We start from the raw sequence: 20,097 nt of genomic DNA on the forward strand, positions 1-20,097 counted from the left end.
TGCATTTGAGCCCATCTTTTTGATGCCTCTAGGGCCGAGCATCAAGCCAATTTTCACGTCATACTGTAGCTAGCATACATATGGGGCTTCGGGCCTGCTTTAGAAAAAGTTGAATGTGTGTGTTGCATGTGTGTACTATGTGGGTTTATGTTTGGATATGAGTTTGCGTGTGTCTCTAGGCGTGTCTCAGTGTGTGTGAGTTTGAAAGAGAGTGTGTGCGCGCGAGTATAAACCTCCAATATTGCTTTGTCGTGCTATTAATACAGGGCTCGAAATTGCGACCATTTTGGTCGCATATGCGCCCGAAAATTAATCTATGCGACCTCATAATATATATGGGCGCATTAGTGCGACTGCAGATAATGGTTGTAGTGCGACCTGTTTTGATTTTTTGTAAAAACGTGCTGAATCGCTCTTCCCTGCCGCTATATTGGTTCATATTAGCTGTCAATCACTCAAGGCTTTCCGCTGTCAGATGACAGGGAAGGAGCTTTTATGACCACGGGAAATGCAAACGGCTGAAGAGTAAAAACTTAAAGCACACAAGTTTGCAAACCCCACCTAAAGTTGAGGCGCAGATGAGAGCGATCATGACACGTCACGTGGTGAATAATGATCCGCCAGCAGAGATCAATCGAGTACGCGCTTCTTGGAGAAGGTGCCCGAATCTCATGCGTTGCATTCACTGCGTGTTCAGCGCAAATGTCCGCTAAAAGTCAAATCTAATACTGTACATATCATCGCCAAAGAAGCTCGCCTTTACTAAGTTTACACTAAAACTGCGGCTCATAACAAAGACCGGTATTGCGCCGGTAGTCATCGCGAGAATCCTGCTCAACCTGCTCATAAATTGGGTCGGCTGACTCGCCAGCTTTCCACTAACACAGAAAAATGAAGACCAGCTCAGACTGAACCTTTAAATTGACACTAACTGAAACCAAAACTTTTAAAGAGTGATAGAAGTGAGACTTTACTTACTTTCTTTTGTCTATTCTTGTTTGAGGTGTATATTATTTTTTTATTTATTTACTGATGACTGCTTTGCAGCTTTCAGCATTGAATTTAATGATTTATTATAATCTTTTGTTTGCTTTTAGCATAAATATTATGTATTAAATTGACGTGCATATAAAAACAGCAGTACAAAATCAATATTTCTTACTGTAATGCTTCATTTTTGTTTGATGCAAACTATACAATTACTTTTCATAAAGTAACAGACTTTTTATAGCAGATAACCTACATTCAAGCACATTCAAGGCAGTATCATAATGAGAAATGGAATTCATTGTTACTATTTTTGTCATTTTCATCATCACTAATATTCTATAGCCTAATTATTAGACATTCATTTTGGAATTATTGCACACAAATATCAATGTCTTCGCAGCATTAGTTAGATAGTTGTTTCTGGTTTTTGTCAGTCCTATTAATGTTGTTTTAAAATACAATAAATCCCTTAAAAACAATCTGCAGCTGTGCTCATTCATTTTTGGTGGGTGCTCCTAAATTTTTTCTGGTGCTACTAAAAAATTTTTGGTGCTCCTAAATATTTGAAGTTGGGAGCACCGGTGCTACCAAGTAAAAAAGTTAATTTCGAGCCCTGTAATATTACCGTCTCCAACTTTTTAAAATATTTTGCGTGCATGTTGCATGTGTCTGAGTGTGTGTGAGTTTCAGAGTTTGTGTCTTTGAGTGTGTGTGCACGTTGCATGTTTGTGAGTGTATATGTCTGAGTTGGGAAAATGTGAGTGTGTATGTTTGAATAAGAGTTTGTGTGTTTCTAGGTGTGTGTGTGTGCGTGTGTGTGTGTGTATAAATTTTTTATTTGCTTTGGCACTAATTCAAGTAATATAACCCAAAGGTCTTTGCAAATAATAAACACTATTTTAATTTACTGCATAATAGTTTTAAACGTACCTAACCACGCGTTTCATTTGTAATCTTACACTGCATGTAAAACAGTGCTTAAAAACATTCCAGCAGTGAAACAGGGCCCTCTGCAGGCTGAACACACAATCATCAGTGATGCGGTTTGGAAAAAAGAGACAAGAAGTGCATCACATCAAACAGGAAGTGCACACGCCGTACTATACCAGCTCTCGGTGCAACACAAACTGCACCAGATCCTGAGAAAGACACAGTTTTAGTTACAAAAACACAATCAGCCAGATAACAACATCCCGTCACACACATTCAGCTCGTTTAATACGACTCACCTCCAGCACCTGCACCACATTTTCATGCTCTCTTTTAGCAAATAGCTGAGCCTGTGGAGACAGAACATCAAAACACACACAAACACACACACACATGAACATCTGATTGACCATGACAACATCTGTATAGCAGACCTATATCTCTGAGAAATCTGAGGAAACAATGACATCAACAGAATATCAGTTTACATGTAGTAAGGTCAGCATGTCGTTTAGAAGATGGGGAAAAGGTATGGAACAAAATCAATTCAATTCAGCTTTATTTGTATAGCGCTTTTACGATGTAGATTGTGTCAAAGCAGCTTCACTTAAATGGTCATAGTAACTGGATCAGGGTACTTCAGTTTTTAGTGTTTAAGTTCAGTTCAGTTTAGCTCAGTTCAGTGTGGTTTGTAGTCATTATTGAGAGTCCAAACACTGAAGAGCAAAATCATCAATGAGTAGCTTTTCAGAACCATGCACGCCAGTGGCGACAGCGGGGAGGGAAAAAATGCCAAAAGTATTGAAGTACAGCCCCAAATCAGGAAGAGTTGAGAAAAAAAGTAGTGATTTCTAAACTGACTTTGACGTGTATTTCACTGCAGACAACACAACAGACATTAGCCCCTTTCACACAGTGATACCGGTAAATATCTGGAAAATTTCCAGAACGACTTTACCGGTATATTCAAAAAAGTGCTGTTCAGGAATTACGGACGTTACGGAATTTTTCCGGAAAAGAGCATTCACACATCCATTCCAAAATACCGGTAAATTCTGACATCATTCACCACAAATGAGCTTTAAACGGCTGCGCTTGTATTTGTAAACATTTGACTACATTATAAACTCTGTGGATGATCAATATTGTGAACAACTTTCGCAGGATCACTTTCGCATGTCGAGATGTTCATAATATGTGTGTGTGCAGGCGCTCACAGCCTGTTTCATATGCGCACGCAAAGCTTGAAGGTAAACAAACAACGGCTTATCATAAGCATCTCATCGATGATTATTTACACATTTGGCATAAAGAAGAACATATAAACGTGATCTGACTAACTTCTAGCAGCTAAATGTGTCTGGAAACATATTCAAAGGCTTTTATTCTCACAAACCGCGCGGACGTAAATGCGTCTGACTGTTCTGATTGGCTAAAGTAGACGTCTCACGTCAGCACGTTCTAGACGTGGACGCGCTCTTTCCGGCAATCTTCCTTCTGCATTCACACAGCGCAGCATTCCGGCAAATTACCGGTAATGTTACAACTTCTCTTTCCGGAAAATAGCCAGAACGAATTTACCGGTATTTTCAAAAAGGACCTGTTCACACATACAACCTTTCCGCAAAATTGCTGGCAATTTTCCTGGAAAGGTCTGTATGTGTGAAAGGGGCTAATATTTCATGTGTTCATCATGATTTTAATGTTTGTTTGTTTGTTTTTTCTCAAAATAAACTTGTAATCCAATTTTAGTTCTTGCAACATATTTCAAAAATAAAGTTAATAAAGACAGTAAAGCATTTATCACTTTGCAATGTTGCCGTTCCTTTTCACAACACTTAAAAGACGTTTAGGGACTGAAGACACCAAGTGATGTTTCAGGTGTCATTTTGTCCCATTCTTCCTGCTAACAAGTCTTAAGGTGGGCAACAGTACGGGGTCTTCATTGTCGCATTTTGCGCTTCAAAATGCACCACACATTCTCTATAGGAGACAGGTCAGGACTGCAGACAGGCCAATCAAGTACCTGTAGCCTCTTCCTTCACAGCAGGACTTTGTAATGTGAGCAGAATGTGATTTTGCATCGTCTTGCTGAAATATGCATGGGCGTCCCTGAACCGAAGGCAGCATATTGTGCTCTAAAATGTACTTTTCAGCCTTAATGATGCATCACAGAAGTGCAAGTTATTTTTTTTGCCAACGGCACTAACACAACCCCAAACTATGACAGATCCTGGCTTTTGGACTTGTTGCTGGTAACTACTTTTCCTTTCTTATTGGCATGCACAGATGAATTGTACACCACAAAACTAGCAGTGTGAGTTAACGAAATCAGAATTAATAAGAGTGTGTGCGGCACTGACCCGCTGGAGTCTCTTGATTTCATCCTGCTTGAATTTAAGGATTGCCAGCGCCTGTTCATGCTCCAGTTCCAGCTGCTGCCTGCGCTCGGTGACCTCTCGCATGTGCTACACACACACACACACACACACACACAAACATACACATACACACACACTTAGACCACCAAATCATCTTCTTCAGTAGTTTTTTTTTTATAATAATTTTTTTTTTTTCACCTTTTATTGGAAAGAACAGTGGAGGTTACAGACAGGAAAGCATTGGAAGCAGAGAGGAGGGAAGGGTCGGCAAAGGACCTCGAGCCGGGAATTGAACTCGGGTCGCCGTGAGCACCATGGTGCTATATGTCGGTGCACTTAACCACTGGGCTATTGGCACCGACCTTCTTCAGTAGTTTCATTTCATTCATTCATTTCCTTTTCAGCTTAGTCCCTTTATTAAATCTGGGCTCGCCACAGTGGAATGAACTGCCAACTAATCCAATACAAAAACTACGGACAATTTAGTTTACCCAATTCCCATATAGCGCATGTGTTTGCACTGTGAGGGAAACCGGAGCACCCGGAGGAAACCCATGCCAACACGGGGAGAACGTGCAAACTCCACACAGAAACGCCAACTGACCCAGCCGAGGCTCGAACCAGCGACCTTCTTGCTGTGGGTCGACAGCACTACCTACCTAATTTGCAATCCAACAATTTCTGTCATGTCAGGATCAGATTTTTTACCTGTTTGTAAATAGTTTAAGGCCTTCAAAAGAGTCTTAATTACTTTTATTAACTTAAAAAAAAGATGCATCCATTATTTTTTAATATCAATGTTCATTTCATATTTGTGTCTTTTTAGACTCGGGTATTTGTACAGTATGAATACCCTGTAAAAGGCTAGACAGTAAAAATTACTTTAAGTGCACAAGATAAAATAGGCAACAATGTTGATTTTTGAAAGCAGCACAACAAACACACCCTTAAAGCGATAGCTCACTCTAAAATTAAAATGCTCTTATTGTTTACTCACACTTAAGTGGTTCCAAACCTTTATGAGCTTCTGTAGAACACAAAAGGAGATATTCTGAAGAATGCTGAAAACCTGTAATCATTGACTTCCATAGTAGGACAAACAAATACTATGGAAGTCAATGGTTACAGGTTTCCAACATCATTCAGAATATTTTCTTTCGTATTCAACAGAGGAAACCAACTCCTGAAGGTTTGAAACAAGTAAAGGGAGAGTAAATGATGACAGAATTATTTGTTTTGGTTAAACTATCCCTTTAAACCCAACAAGACTACGCCCCTTTTTGGTAACTCAGCTACTTTTACGAGACACGCCCCTTACTGCTGATTGGCTCCAAGTGTGGCACTCAGTCTGACACCGATCAAAGAGTTTTTTTAATATTATTATTATTTTATTATTAGATTTAATAATATTTCAATATTTTTTTAAAATATTGCTTAGTGCACCTTTAATGTCAATAAAGTTTAGTAAACATACATAGCTGTTTATTGACATCAAATATGCACCAAATTTGGGACTGAAAATTGTATTTACAGTATATACAGTTAAAGGCAGAATTATTCGCACTCCTGAATATTTTTACAGTAATTTCGGTTTAACGAAGATGTTTAAGATGTTTGTCAACACATTTCTAATCCTAATAGTTTTAATAACTCATCTCTAATAACTGATTTATTTTATCTTTGCCATGATGACTAAATAATATTAGACTAGATATTCTCCAAGACTCTAGTATTCAGCTTAAAGTGACTTTTATAGGCTTGACTAGGTTAATTAGGGTAAAGTAATTAGGCAAGTTATAGTTTAACAGTGATTTGTTTGTAGACTATCAAACAAATATTGCTGAAAGGTTCAAGACACCCTGGAGTACTTTTTGTTTGAATTTTAACAGATTTGTTTGTGATGAGCATCAGTTAAGACAACGTTAGCACCTGTCAAGTTTATCCTGCGGTCACACTAGAGTTTGTGTGTGCATGGGCGTTCCCAACTTTCCATCCGGAGCTCCTTCACGGGACTCCACACTTGTAAACAATCGCTCCATCAGGCTCGCACCATTCACACGGCTATCGGTCCCGCCCAGACTCGTCAGCGATACCAAGCCGACCAATCACAGAGCTTGCGCTACACATCTTTGCGACGTGTAGTTATATTTTTTAAGAGGTGCACGCCAGCGACGCCGATGGCCACGGCGAAGGGCTATGCGTCAGCGCCGTAGCATACGCCGGCGTTTGACGCAGAAGTATAAATCAGCCTTAAGGGTGTTGTGCTTTATCGAAGGGATAATGACAATTCTTTTGGGGGTGAACAATTATTTTAATGTTTTCGGAGTTGTGGCTGTTTAGCAGATTTCCCAGGCTCACTGATTTACAATATGATCGGTCATTTTAACGTTTTTAAAGTTAGTTATTATGAGTATGGAAAATGTCTTTTCCTGCATTTATTCTGCTTCAGGAGTCAGACTGTTGACTGTAAACAACACAACAAACTATGCAATAAATAGTTTTGAGGAAAGATTTGCTTTGTCGTTGAACCTGAGGAAAAAATTTGAGAATAATCATAATGACGTAGTCTCTATGCTATACTAATAATTATGATGAAACTATTTTTAACTGCGGGGACATATCTCTATTAGTACAATTCGGCTGTATTATTTGTGTCCCCTTAAAAAAAATGCTAGAAAGAAATTTTATATTTATTGTCCCCCCTACTGTTAAATCAGATTTACACCCATGTGTGTGTGAAATTCTGTAGTATGTCACTACAAAAAGGGGCGGGATTAAACAAGATGATTAGACATTAAAAAAAGCGATCGATTGATCCATGTTTTAAATTTCTGTCCAGCAAAGTCATGTTTTGATCTTTGAGTGGTCTCACGCAATCATGTGCTTCCGTTTCGCAGGTCAGAGTTCACCATGTTTGAACTTTCCAATGCAGCGAACTGTAAAAACTTGTCGCACAAGTCTGCATTTCCGGTCTGACGCATTCATGTGCGTATAAATGGAAGTCTATGTGGAGTAAAGTGCAGTGTGACCGCAGCCTTAATTTTAGGGCCTTAATTTAGCTTTTTGCTTTCCGAAGGCAAAGCGGACCTGCCAAGATGTGAGACCTAAGGACTGGGTGAGACTGCTTCTGCACGGCACAGGTCGTATGTGTTTGTTTCCATGATCCACGTATGAGGTTTGTTGCATGTGTCTATTTCCCCGCACTGCTGTCAGGGCACATACAGCAAAGCTGTTGGTTTACAGCAAGCATTTTTGTCAGGAGAGCTGCATGAGAATTGGAGAACACTTCGTTTTTTATCAGTTAAGTTTGTTACCATTCAGACACGTCGCCTCCATCTGTGCTGCCGTGTTCGCCATGTTTAAAATCCTCCAGATTACCGGCAGGGCTAATGGTTGGAGTTGACAGGGCAAGAGACCTGCTGCGCTGCTATCCACTGTGGCTGCATTCAGACCAGGGAATTGAGGAGGAGAGAAGTCCTCCTCATTTATATTGTTTATATAAACACGATTATCTTTATGATGATATGACAGATTGTGGTTGTGTGTATATAAAATTACCAATAACAAACATTGCAGGGCATTAAATTACTGTTTATTTCTTTGCGTTTTAACTTGGTAAACTATAAAATCATGGGTCTTCTCACGGTTTGTGTCTCATTTTGTGAGCCGACTGACAACAGTTGTTCGCTCCCCTCTTTCTGCCCTGCTCTGCTGGCCACGCCCACTCCACCCTCCATTATTAAGCATTTAAAAAAAAAAAAAAAAAAGGGGGGGGGTAGGGGGTCATGGCCCTTTAAGGGGGCTAATAATGTTGACCTTAAAATGGTTTTAAAAAAATTAAGAACTGCTTTTATTCTAGCCGAAATGAAACAAAGAAGACTTTCTCCAGAAACAAAAAATATTATAGGAAATACTGTGAAAACTTCCTCAATCTGTTCAACATCATTTGTGAAATATTGAAAAAAGAAAGTTCACAGGATGGCAAATAATTTTGACTTCAACTGTATAACATTGATTACTGAAACATTGATCGTGTTTTCATACAAAAGTGAACATTTATATATATTTATTTTTTTCAATCTTCTGTATTACTTTAATTGATTACTATTTCAGTGCTTTATTAGAACTAACAGGTCTCCTAAATTGTGAATGCAGTGTCTGTAAATGTACCTTTAGGACCTGCTCTAGGTTCTCCAGCTTTGCACGGAGTCGCTGGTTCTCCTCCAGAACTGAACTATGCTGAGCGCTCAACACACAGAGCTGTTCCTTTAGCTCCTCATTTTCAGCCCGAGACTGCAGAGAAGCACAATCACTGTCAGTACGCAGAGATTCAGCCGTCTGTTTCAATACCAGTAAAGTTTTCACAGCTCACTATGGACTCTTTTCACAAGACTGCTATCAGAATTTCTGCATGTTTCAAGGCAAATTTAAGACTTTTAAAGACCTATTTAAAAACATTATGAATGAAATTTCTGACTTGAGTGTTATAGACTGATTTCACGCGGCAGCCATTTTCAAAAGCGAAATCGAGGCTGCCGTGGGAAGAAACCCGGAAGTATCATTGGGAGTTACATAGGAATGTTGTGTAGCTGGCTGTTTATCTTATCAGCGAAGCTAAAGTGACACAAATTTATCATTTCTCCGCCTTCCGGGTGACCCGAATGTCCGTTCTGAATGAATGGTGAATGTAAAAAGGGACATCAGAGCTCATTTTCAGCTAAGTTAAGGGAAATGGCACTAGTTAGCAAACGTTTTCTTTCCCAAACACACGTTTTAGATGCCATTTATCAAACTCGAGTTAATGAACTGATTCTTTCACTATATTAGACTCGTCATGATACTGAATAAAAAGAAAAATCGGCAATTTCACGCTAACATTTAAGGCAATGTTGATGGCTTTCTTGAAACAGCGCTGATTTGCCATTGTGTTCACGTGTTCAACAGAAATGATTGTGATTGGCCGAGAAGGTCATCAGTTCACCCACCGCTGTATACTGAACACAAACACAGACGAGCCGAGCGATCTGCTTGATGACTCGACTGATCCGTGTGTCTGTGTTTGCACCGGGTGAAGAGCGGTAAACTGAGCGCAAACCAAACACAAATACACGGAGACTGAAGTGCGAAGCCGTGAAGATCAGTCGAGTCATCCGCGCTCAGCAGCGATTCCATGTTAGCAGGAAATAGCCGGGTTTAAAACTTCAGTACCAGGACAACACTATTACAGCCGCGTGAAATAAGCACATAGTAAGGAAAATAAACCATACTGGTAAATAGAGTTAATAAATGTAACTTTTATTACATTTTTTTTTGTAGATGGATTGTTGGAAATAAATCTGTCTAGTGTGTAAGTGTAAGAGTGTTTGACCTGGTCAAGCAGCTGAGCCTTTCTCCTGAGGAGATCTGCCTCCTCTACTAACAGCTCATTTCTGCTGCGCTCGTCCACTAGCTGGTTCTCCTGTTAACACACACACATGCACGCACGCACGCACAAACAAGCACGCACGCACACACACACACAGAGAGAGAGATTTTTTTTTTTATTATTATTTTATTTTGTTATGTACATTTCCTTTCATCATCTTTAGTAATCCTATTAGTGTTTTTCTTATTTATTTATGCATTTATCGATTTTCAATAAGTACTTTTTATTTTACTCGCCTGTGTGTGTGGATTTCAAGTTAAAGTGGTACGCATGTGCGTCTGGCTGCTGCTCCTTTCTCCGAGTGTTGGTGCTTTTAACCGATTTATTTGGTCTTGTTTTGTTATTTTTACTGCCCACACACAATGGCTGTTTGATACAGACTGCTAAATACTGTTGCCATCTATGTAATGTGGAAAAACATATTATAAAACATATAGTCCTCTGTGCTGTGCTGCTGTAACCGAGCCCCCTTCCTCTGCTGCTGGGCCCTGGGTGTCTTCCACTACAGGATTTCAGCCACGGAGGATTCCTACGATACGGCCATGAGGTACTCTGCTTTCAAACTGTTGAACCTTAAAGGGAACTATCATTTGGCTCCTGACCCGTATGCTCTGTGCTGCACCATCGGTATCGTGAACCCGCTGTGCTACATTCATTGCGCATCCAAGCGCTGCTTCTTGACCGTGGCAGTAGAATCGTTTTACCGAAAACTGCACAGATCTGCGTGTGTTGGGGCTGACCTGCAGAATCTGTTGACATCTAAATGAATGAAGCTATCTATACAATCACTCTCAGTTTCTACAAGCCTACTTAAGGTGAAAGTGACGCGGTTTAATGCACTTTGTGTGAAATATATATATATATATATATATATATATATATATATATATATATATATATATATATATATATATATATATAAGGGATGCAATAATACAGTTAGCTCACGGTTCAATCAATACCTCGGTTTTTTAACACTGTTTTCGGTTTGGTTCTCATGGCTTGACCTGTATGTTATTTTTTTATTCTATAGGCAATAGGAACAGTAAGAGGTTAAGGAGAAAAAAATTAAACGATTTATTGCAATACTCATTTTGTTTTACTTAAAAACCAACAAAAGTACAGTAGTTCCTAGTGTACTGTATAAAAAAATGAACACTGAAATAGAGGTCTGCATAAATTTCCGAATAAAGCGCGGGAGCGGTCAGTAACAGGATTAATTTGGGACTGGAGCGGGCCGTCTAGCAATATCGCTCCCGAGTCCCGAGCGAGCACGCGTATGTATGTGTGTAAATGAAATAGCGCAAAGCTGTGTTTAGCTTGTTTGTTGTTGTGTGTGTATGTGTGTGTGTGCGCACGCGCGAATGAGGTGTGTGTGTGTGTGTGTGTGTGTGTGTGTGTGTGTGTGTGTGTGCAGGCGCGCGAATGAGAGAGAGACAGCTTTGCCAGTGTGTGTGCTTGGTGCATATGTGTGTGTGTGTGTGTGTGTGTGTGTGTGTGTGTTAGTGTGCGCGCGAGAGAGAGAGAGAGAGAGAGAGAGAGAGAGAGAGAGAGAGAGAGAGAGCTTTGTCTGTGTGTGTGCTTGGTGCATATGTGTGTGTGTGTGTGTGTGTGTGTGTGTGTGTGTGTGTTAGTGTGCGCGAGAGAGAGAGAGAGAGAGAGAAAGAGAGAAAGAGAGAGAGAGCTTTGTCTGTGTGTGTGCTTGGTGCATATGTGTGTGTGTGTGTGTGTTTGTGTGTTAGTGTGCGCTCGCATGAGAGAGAGAGAGAGAGAGAGAGAGAGAGAGAGAGAGAGAGAGAGAGAGAAAGAGAGAGAGAGCTTTGTCTGTGTGTGTGCTTGGTGCATATGTGTGTGTGTGTGTGTGTGTGTGTGTGTGTGTTTGTGTGTTAGTGTGCGCTCGCATGAGAGAGAGAGAGAGAAAGAGAGAGAGAAAGAGAGAGAGCTTTGTCTGTGTGTGTGCTTGGGTGTTTATACAGACAGCTTGTTATAGGCTGTCTGGACTCTATAGCTGGGTGGTTTTCGGTTTTGTTCTCCCCCCGCTCTTTAGCGGGATCGGGCGCGGCTGGTAGAAAACGGGGCAGGTCAGGCAGTGGGACAACAAATGCTGAATGTAAGCGGGAGCAGTCGGGTTCAGGCTAAAACCTGGCGGGTGCTGGCGGGAGCGGGATACAAAATTTAGTCCCGCACAGATCTCTACACTGAAATCTCCAAACTGGGGAACACATTTATTCCTACACTTTGATAATAAACACACATGTGAAGTTAATAAAGATGAATTGGCCATTTCAAATAAACATATTTGCACTTCAGTAAACATAAATAAGCATCTTCATTATCTCGTTGCTGGAAAAATGCGAGACTGAAGTCTGTAACGTGGATCGAGTGCTTTTATAAGATGACAAAAGCCCACATCTCCAATCACCGAAACGGCTGTAAATCTTCAGCAATAAACGCCCGCACTGCCTTTGTTATTTTATGTGTCTCTCGGAGCCAGTTGGGTATGTTTGCTTGAGATTCAGCGAGGGATTGTTGCTATTTGGAGGACTTTATTACCTTCTCTGCTATCCTGCCTTCAGACAGTGATATTGCTGGGTGATGCAGTCATGGTTATACGTGTAAAACAATGCTTACACAGTTATTTTTTGTTCACCGTTTTTTCTTTTATTGGCATTAAACTTACTGGCAAAACTGATAGTAGATGGTAAACAAACTATGAACAATTGATCTGTAAAGTGTGAGTTAATATATTAGTATTAGTTACTAGCTTCAGCATGTTATTGGGACGTTATAATAAAGCTGCAACTATTCCTCATTTACTGACAGTAAATAAATGAAGAACAGTTTCAGCTTCAGAATAACATCCCAATAACATATATAAACTATTAACTGATACTTAACAAGTCTTAATACAGTTAAGAAGTCATTTATAACTTATTATTTAACAGCTTGTAGGTTATCTGTTGGCTATCTATAGGGCACAGTTATAAATAATTAACAAACTATTAACTTTTAAGTCATTTATAACTCATCAACTAACAGTTTATTAATGATCTAATAACTAGTTATAACAGATAGTTATTCTAAAGTGTTACCGGAAATGGTAAATCAAAGAGATTTTTTACACTTTGTTATGAGTTGTGAGTATTATTACTTTAGAAATCATTTAACAAATAATTAAAAAAAAATTGTGAATTGTGATATTGAACTTTAAAGTTTTTGCATTCCATACAACAAACATTATGTGTGTAACAGTTCTCTTTCATTCATTCATATGACAGAGACCCTAAAGGTGCTTTAAATGTAAATTAACAAAATTTTCTTACAATTGCAAATTGGAGTAAAAAAACAAGGTATATGCAGAGAGAACCTTCTACTTGTTCTCATTTAACATACAAGGCTGTGCTAAATATTTTTTCTAGTGCGGATGTTAATTTTATGAAATTAGTATGGTCATAATTATTAAACTTTATGCTTTATGTGAATTATTGAATTATATTTATTGAATTATATGCTCCATGAATTAAATTAGGTATTTGCCCTTCAAGGCTTAGTATAAAAATTTAAAGACTTTAAAAGAAAACAGACGATGAGCAAATGAGTTTAAGAAACACTGAAAAGTGTTCACTGACTATATATATATATATATATATATATATATATATATATATATATATATATATATATATATATATATATATATATATATATATATATATATACACACACAAATAAAAATATTTCACACTTAATATATACATTATTTAAATATTTAGTTTCTATTTCAACAGTGTTAAATTTAGCATTTAATCTCAATGTCAAAAAAATGCTTCTAAATCATCACATTTACACACATCTAAATTTGTGTGGTGCTGCATTATTTAGCCGATTCTGATTTTGAGTGATTTTTGTGTTTCTTTCTGATCTTTCCCGCTGTCAACGTAGCAGTCCGTCAAAATGACAAAGAAAGCTGATCCTGATTGGTCCTCGTGCGTGCATTAAAAGTGCTGATTAGCTCACAGAAAGAACCTTATAGAGCCAAGCTAGAGTTCAACTTTGTAGATAAACCGTTTTTGTTTTTTAAATAAAAAGTCTTAAAATGCAAACAACTTATTAAAAAAACATCACATAATGTAAATAAGCTGTCAATTAATAAGAATATTTCAATAACTCAATTTTGCCAAAAATGTCAGACAGAACCTGATAACTCTAAGGTGACGAAGTGTCATCAATAACAGAATAAAGCACATTCGCTACACCAAATATTCTCAAAAAATAAACATTTACTTTTTATAAACCTTTTTAAAAAAAAAAGAGACCAGATTAAAATCGGTGTGAGAGTTGTCTTGTTTTCCATCCTGAAATGCAGAAGATATGAAAATAAGAGAAACACACTCACCAAATCGAGACATCGCTTCTGTCTCTTGCGGACCTCATGCTCAAGAACTTCACATTCTTTCCTCTTCTTTCCCAGCTCACTTTCCTGCAGAGAAACACCACATAAACGTCTACACACACGTGGTTATTATATAAAGCAGAATCAAACTATCCTTATGGCTACAATCATTTATATGTATGAATATGGCAAATATTTATGAACAATATAATAAATATTTACATTCATTCTTATGAATTAACTGCTTGAAGGGACAGTTCACCCCAAAATTATTTATTAATAATTAAATAATTAAATAATAATAATTATTATTATTATTATTATTAATTAATAATTATTTCTTTAAAGGGCATATAGTTTACCGCTTTTTATGATTTAATATTAGTATTGGTTCTTCTGAGTGTGGCAGTTTAGGTTCAGTTCAACACACAGTTCAGATGTTTTTATTATAATGTGTGTAACAGTGTCATGTTGTGGGCGTGTACACAGGTCGATTTTTTAGGGGCGTGTTGCTTCACATGAAAATTAGTTTCAGCTTCCCGTCCAACGTAACAAGGGGGCGGAGCCAAGAGCTCACCTGCTCTGTGTTTGCAGCAGACAGGCTGACAGAGAGAAGGAGCAGGAGTGAGAGGATCAGCATTCAGCTGTACATATACGACTCGGACACAGACCAAGCAGAGAGAACACAATCATTTGTGTCTTTGTATAGTTTTACAGCCAACTGTGTGCTAGTTTAAGGTGCCGAGCTTGTACACCGAGACTAATAACCACGCAAACTGAATTAACTTTGACTGAGGCACCGGATGCGCCGCTCGAAGCCGCGACACGGCACACCAGACACTCTCTGTGGCGCTGCAGAAACATGAAGAGTCCCGAATTGTTGCGCCACGCATTTTAGAATTCTAAACACAGGTTTCCATCAGGGTAAACACAACAGCGCTTCAAGTCGGTGGTTGTCTGTGGCGCTTTTCCAGCTTCCAACTTCCGACTTTTCTAGCTGCACCTAGTTAAGATTACAGGGAGCTTCTGTGATCTCGAGAAATGCAAACGGCTGAAGTTTAGGCAGTAGACGCAGATAGATGCAATAAAGTACACATGTTTGCAAATCTACCTAAAGATACAACCAATACTTCCGATTAGAGCGATAATGTGGAGAATATTAATGTTGTGTTGAGCCCAATGAGCCTTACATCTAAAAATAGAGCACGCATGCGCTGAGTGGTCGGGCACCCGGGGAAGACTGTGTGTTTCATGTGGGGGATGAACAGAATGGGAAAACAATGAAAAAAGGAGAATTCATGACATGTGAAAATGCTGATTAATAATTTATGTTTTAAGTTATATGGTAATACAAATGAAGTGTATGAAAGTGTGAAATGCTTACCTGAAAGGTTTGTTTATGTCCATACTTACCTTATACTTACCTTCAATATAGTTTAATCCAAACTGGGCGGAGTCACTCACTATAAATAGAGTGCCTCGTGCTCAGTTCAGTGTGGCAGTCGTAGGAGATAGAAGGTGTGAGTAGTGGCGAATGGTTGGTTTGAAAATTCTGGATAGCAAATATTTTGTATATAATTATTTTGTTACTTTATTGTCTTTGTTTGTTTGTTTTGTTGTTTGTTTATTTTCGTATATTAAAATAATAATATATATATATATATATATATATATATATATATATATATATATATATATATATATATACATATATATAATGGTTGTAAGAGTGGTCTCATTGTTTGGCATTAGAAAAAATGAACATGTATAGTTAATACTGAATTAACTATAAAAGTTGATCAAAATATGGAAACCCTTTGTTATGTATTTGTGTTATTTGTGCTCTGTTTCTCTGTGTTTTTTTCCCTCTCTCTCTCTCGCTCTGTTCTCCCATATCTGCTCTCATGTATTCTCAGGTTCCGTTCATTGTTCCATTCAGCTGTCAGTCAATCCTCCCCGGTTACGTCACTCTTACATCACATCCAATAAGCAAAGACCACCCGTGTTAAAAGCGTGCGCCAGACCACTCGCCTTCCCTTCCTTGCATTTTTCTCGTTCTCTGCTTGTTTGTTTGTATTTATCGCGTGCGTTTAGGAATAACCCGTCAAACTGTGTTTTTGTTGTTGCTCGTTTCTGTGTCCACGTTATCTGTCCGTTATGCCTAGTTCAGACTGCGTGATTTTAGCCCCGATTTTGGCTCGCCGACAGGTTTTGAGAAATCGCCGACAAATGCCTGAAATCACAGGCAAATCGCTGCTCGTGCACGTGAGTGACAATCACACAGTATGAACGATCAAAGATGCGATCTGAGAGAATCGCAGATGAGTCGCCGATGCCTGCAGGATATTTAACGTGCTGAATATCTGGAGCTGTCGGCGATTCAAATCATGCCGTGTGAATTGAGTTTTAACTGAAAATAACATCAGCGATCGCCTACAGCCAATGAGAGAGCAGCTTTCATTTGTGTGTGCGTGTGTGTGTGTACCTGCTGCAGGCCAGCGGGAGGCTGGGGGAGAAGTTAAAAGCGCTCTTTTTCGGTTTATTTGGACCCACGAAATGGAGGAAAAACTAGTGGAGGTTTGACAGGACTCAGGAGCAACCGTGTCTGTTAACGTTTCATACAGAAATAAATTTGTTTATTATCAACGTTGAGGAGAAATGGCTAATTCCCTTTAAACCCAGGTGAGCAAACATGTACATGTTCCACCCCATTAAAGGCTTCTTTCTCATTATGTAGTTAATAACAAAAGATATACGACGTGTTTTTGGCTGTGAGACGTAGTTTGGAAGAAGTTGTCGGCGATTCTCCCTATAGTAAAGTCATGCAATGTGAATGTCACTGTCGTCGAACCATCTTGCAGTGTAAACAAAGCAGCGACGAAAAGCTAGCCCAGATAGTCAAGCAGTGTGAAAACATCTGTGATACACCTAGTTTAAAAAACATGCAGTCTGAACTCGGCATTATTCGAACATTGTTCTTAGTTTATCATTCTTTACGAGGCTTGGACGAAGCGGACAGGTAAGAAGGTCACGTGACAAACATTTCGCAACACATAGGACTACTCTGCTGTCTAGTACACTAGGTTAGGGGCGAGCGCCACTCCTTGTACTTTTTGGATAGCTAGATAGAGTAGATAGTTAAGACTCGGAAGATCTCCGCGTGTTAATTAAACTGTTTTTCACATAGTTAGCTAGATGCTTCTGGGAAGTTAGATTTAGTTTGGGTTTTGTTCTTTTCATTTCTTTAGCGCCGCCCGCGTCCCTTCTGCCAGCTCTCTTGTTTTTTTCCCGTCTTTATTTGTCTCAGTGTTGTATATATTGTAAATAGTATATTTTTGCCTTACTTTTTCTTTATTTTTAATTAATTTGTTGTTGTCGTTCACTTTGGGATTGTAAATAAAAACACACATATTTTGGCATTACTTTGGTTGTCTTTCCACTCATTCACTGTTTATATAAATATATTTTAATTAAATAAATGTCAAACCCCACAACCCTAGACTAACATCAGGGGTTTGTAACACCCTTGTAGGATTTTCTTTGTCCAAATAATTTGTATCACCTGCTATTAATACACTATTGTTTTGATACCATTGTACTGTATGTGAATGTACATGCATGCATTTATTTATTTACTTGTGCATTTAAATTATATACAGAATTTGTATTTGTATTTTTTTATATTTTATAATTGTATTTTACTTAGCACAGTTTCCTAAAAATTTATAAAAATGGTTTGAAATAGACTTATCAGTTTTTGCAAATGCATTCTTCATTCAAGAGAGCGTTTGTGATCATCTGACTCTCACCAGCAACTGAAGACGCTCTTCTGTGGTTTGCTCTTCCTGGTGGGCGGAGCTTGTGCCCAGTTCTGCCTTCAATTCTGTTTCTGGCTCCTCCCCCTCTGCAGGAGTCTCCTCCCCCTTAACAGGGGCCTCATCTACTACTGTGGGTGGGGCTTCAAATGTGACCTGTCAATCAAAAACAAGAAAAACCGAAATCAGCATCAAAAGATCACACGTTATATTTAAATAAAAAAAGCTAAACTAATTAATATTTGACAAAGAAAATCAAACGTACATGATTTTACATGGAAATTTAAATATATATTTTGCATGAAATGAAAAGCAATTAAATAACACATTTTGTATAAATTTAAAGTTAAATTAAATTTTACATATTTTGCATGCAATAATTAAGATAAGTGTGGAAAATACATTAAACATTAAAAGCAGCATATTATTTTAAATAATACAATTAATTTATGGTGTGAATAAAACTCAAAAACAATAAATTTTTTTACAAACCCCACTTAAATTTCAATAACCAATATTTAATAAATAATTGTTTTTTTATTGTTTTTTTATAAACTTTATTTATTGAACACAAGTGGATAGCATTCGTTGTATACAAATGTCCAATTTCTGCTTTTTTTGCTTTTTGATCACTTTTGTAAGTGAAGTTCTTTGAGGACCGGGAGGGAGACGTGAGATTACCGGGAGATCATCACTCGTTTGCAGGCATCCGGGAGACTCCCGAAACTTCCTGCCCTTCTCATGATTCTCTCTTCATATAGCCGTATGCCTATTACATATCCATAAATCACTGTGATATAACACCGCTCGGATCGTATCCTTTTCTTGCTCCAATCAATCTGCTCCAGAGTTTCTTTTAATCGAGCCGAGACCACCTCACTCAAGGGATCTCGGAGTGATTGATGTGGCACGGATCCTAGCGCGATTGCCCTGTTCACATATGCCAAACGAACCGTGCTAACTGGGCAAACGAGACAGGTTCCGAAACAAAAGTGTAGGTGTGAAAGCACCCTAAGTGATCTGTAGGCAAAGCAAGGTTTACAGAAGCTGGCCAGATATTTCCTTTGATCAATACATATAAAATGTAAACTGTCAATAAAATTAGATATCCAAGTACAGAAAATCTTATTTATTATTTACTTCTGAGTTTTTTTTTATAAATGTCCTGCCGTTATCAGCGCGCAATGATACTTGGGACGTTTGAGGCCAAGAATGATCCCCCGGTTGTGTCCTTCAATACCTGGGAAACAAAGGATGCATTTTGAGGCTGCATTTAAAGGAGGCTTCGATTTAAAAAAAAAAAAAAAATGAGACAGCATTCGTCATGCCATGATGACGACGCACTTTGAATGCCTCCTTTGGAGGATTCAGCCTCTGAAATGAGACACAGCTCATACAGTATGTCTGAAATATCACACTAACTGTACAAAAAAAAAAAAAAAAAAATTACTAATACTACTAATACTTCCCTTCTTAGACTTTACAGACCTGAAACTTGCCTATAGCACTTATTCATTGTTGCTCTTAGTTGTGTAAATTGCTTCCTTGTCCTCATTTGTAAGTCGCTTTGGATAAAAGCGTCTGCTAAATGACTAAATGTAAATGTAAATATTCTGAAGCAGCAATACTGTTTTGTACTCTCGCCATAGTTACCATAAGATTCCTGCTTTTTAAAAACATTAAAACATAGCTAACATTAATGCAGATCAGTAACTCACCAGTAATTTTTAATGTATGTCCCTGTATGAAAACATGGTAAATAATTGCTCCTCACCACTTATCGCTGCCAACTCCCATTCAAAATGAACGACTTCCGACTACATAGCCAACTTCGATGCTCTCACCACTTTTGATGTGAACACAAAGTAACAGTGGTTTGTTCTGTAGCCAATTCAAAACAAATATTATAAATATAAAAATGTTTCTCTTTTAGGTAAGTCAGGATGATCACATTTGTTTTTGTTCTGCTTAATAACAGAATAATGCGGGAGATATTTGTTGAGAAATTGTTATAACTTTTTGAAAGTCAAGTTTACACACAATAAGATTATTCTGCCTCTAAAGCAGCTCAGATGATGATGTCAAGGTTTTGGAAGTTTCTGATTGGCTAATTGACAACATTTGAGTTAATGTGAGGCACAACTGTAGAATAGTATTGAGGGA

The 20,097-nt window shown here is 38.3% G+C and overlaps 1 protein-coding gene and 1 long non-coding RNA gene across 39 annotated transcripts in view; one reads left to right on the top strand and one right to left on the bottom strand.

Annotated features, from left to right (window-relative positions):
• LOC147843792 (uncharacterized) overlaps window positions 1-20,097 on the top strand; it is a 1,319,745-nt gene that overhangs the window by 304,257 nt on the left and 995,391 nt on the right. The gene's annotated exons all lie outside the window — the stretch shown is intronic.
• The window catches only part of tspoap1 (TSPO associated protein 1), a 252,455-nt gene that overhangs the window by 70,187 nt on the left and 162,171 nt on the right, over window positions 1-20,097 (bottom strand). For 28 of the 38 annotated variants that reach the window (XR_015490709.1, XR_015490708.1, XR_015490706.1 and 25 more), the window contains 6 exons: window positions 17,929-18,090; window positions 14,123-14,206; window positions 9,670-9,759; window positions 8,472-8,594; window positions 4,284-4,388; window positions 2,220-2,270 (listed from right to left, as the gene is read on the bottom strand). Coding sequence is in view for 34 of the 38 variants with exons in the window: in XM_087253071.1 (XP_087109197.1) it covers window positions 2,220-2,270; window positions 4,284-4,388; window positions 8,472-8,594; window positions 9,670-9,759; window positions 14,123-14,206; window positions 17,929-18,090 (615 nt within the window). In the remaining 4 variants the exon portion in view is untranslated. Of the gene's footprint in view, window positions 1-2,096; window positions 2,130-2,219; window positions 2,271-4,283; window positions 4,389-8,471; window positions 8,595-9,669; window positions 9,760-14,122; window positions 14,207-17,928; window positions 18,091-20,097 lie in introns of all 38 variants that reach the window. The other 10 variants (XM_087253067.1, XM_087253073.1, XM_087253054.1 and 7 more) reach the window with 1 other exon arrangement.

Source organism: Danio rerio, chromosome 5 (assembly GCF_052040795.2).
Source record: "Danio rerio strain M-AB ecotype USA chromosome 5, GRCz13ab, whole genome shotgun sequence".
In the NCBI taxonomy this organism is placed as follows: Eukaryota; Metazoa; Chordata; class Actinopteri; order Cypriniformes; family Danionidae; genus Danio; species Danio rerio.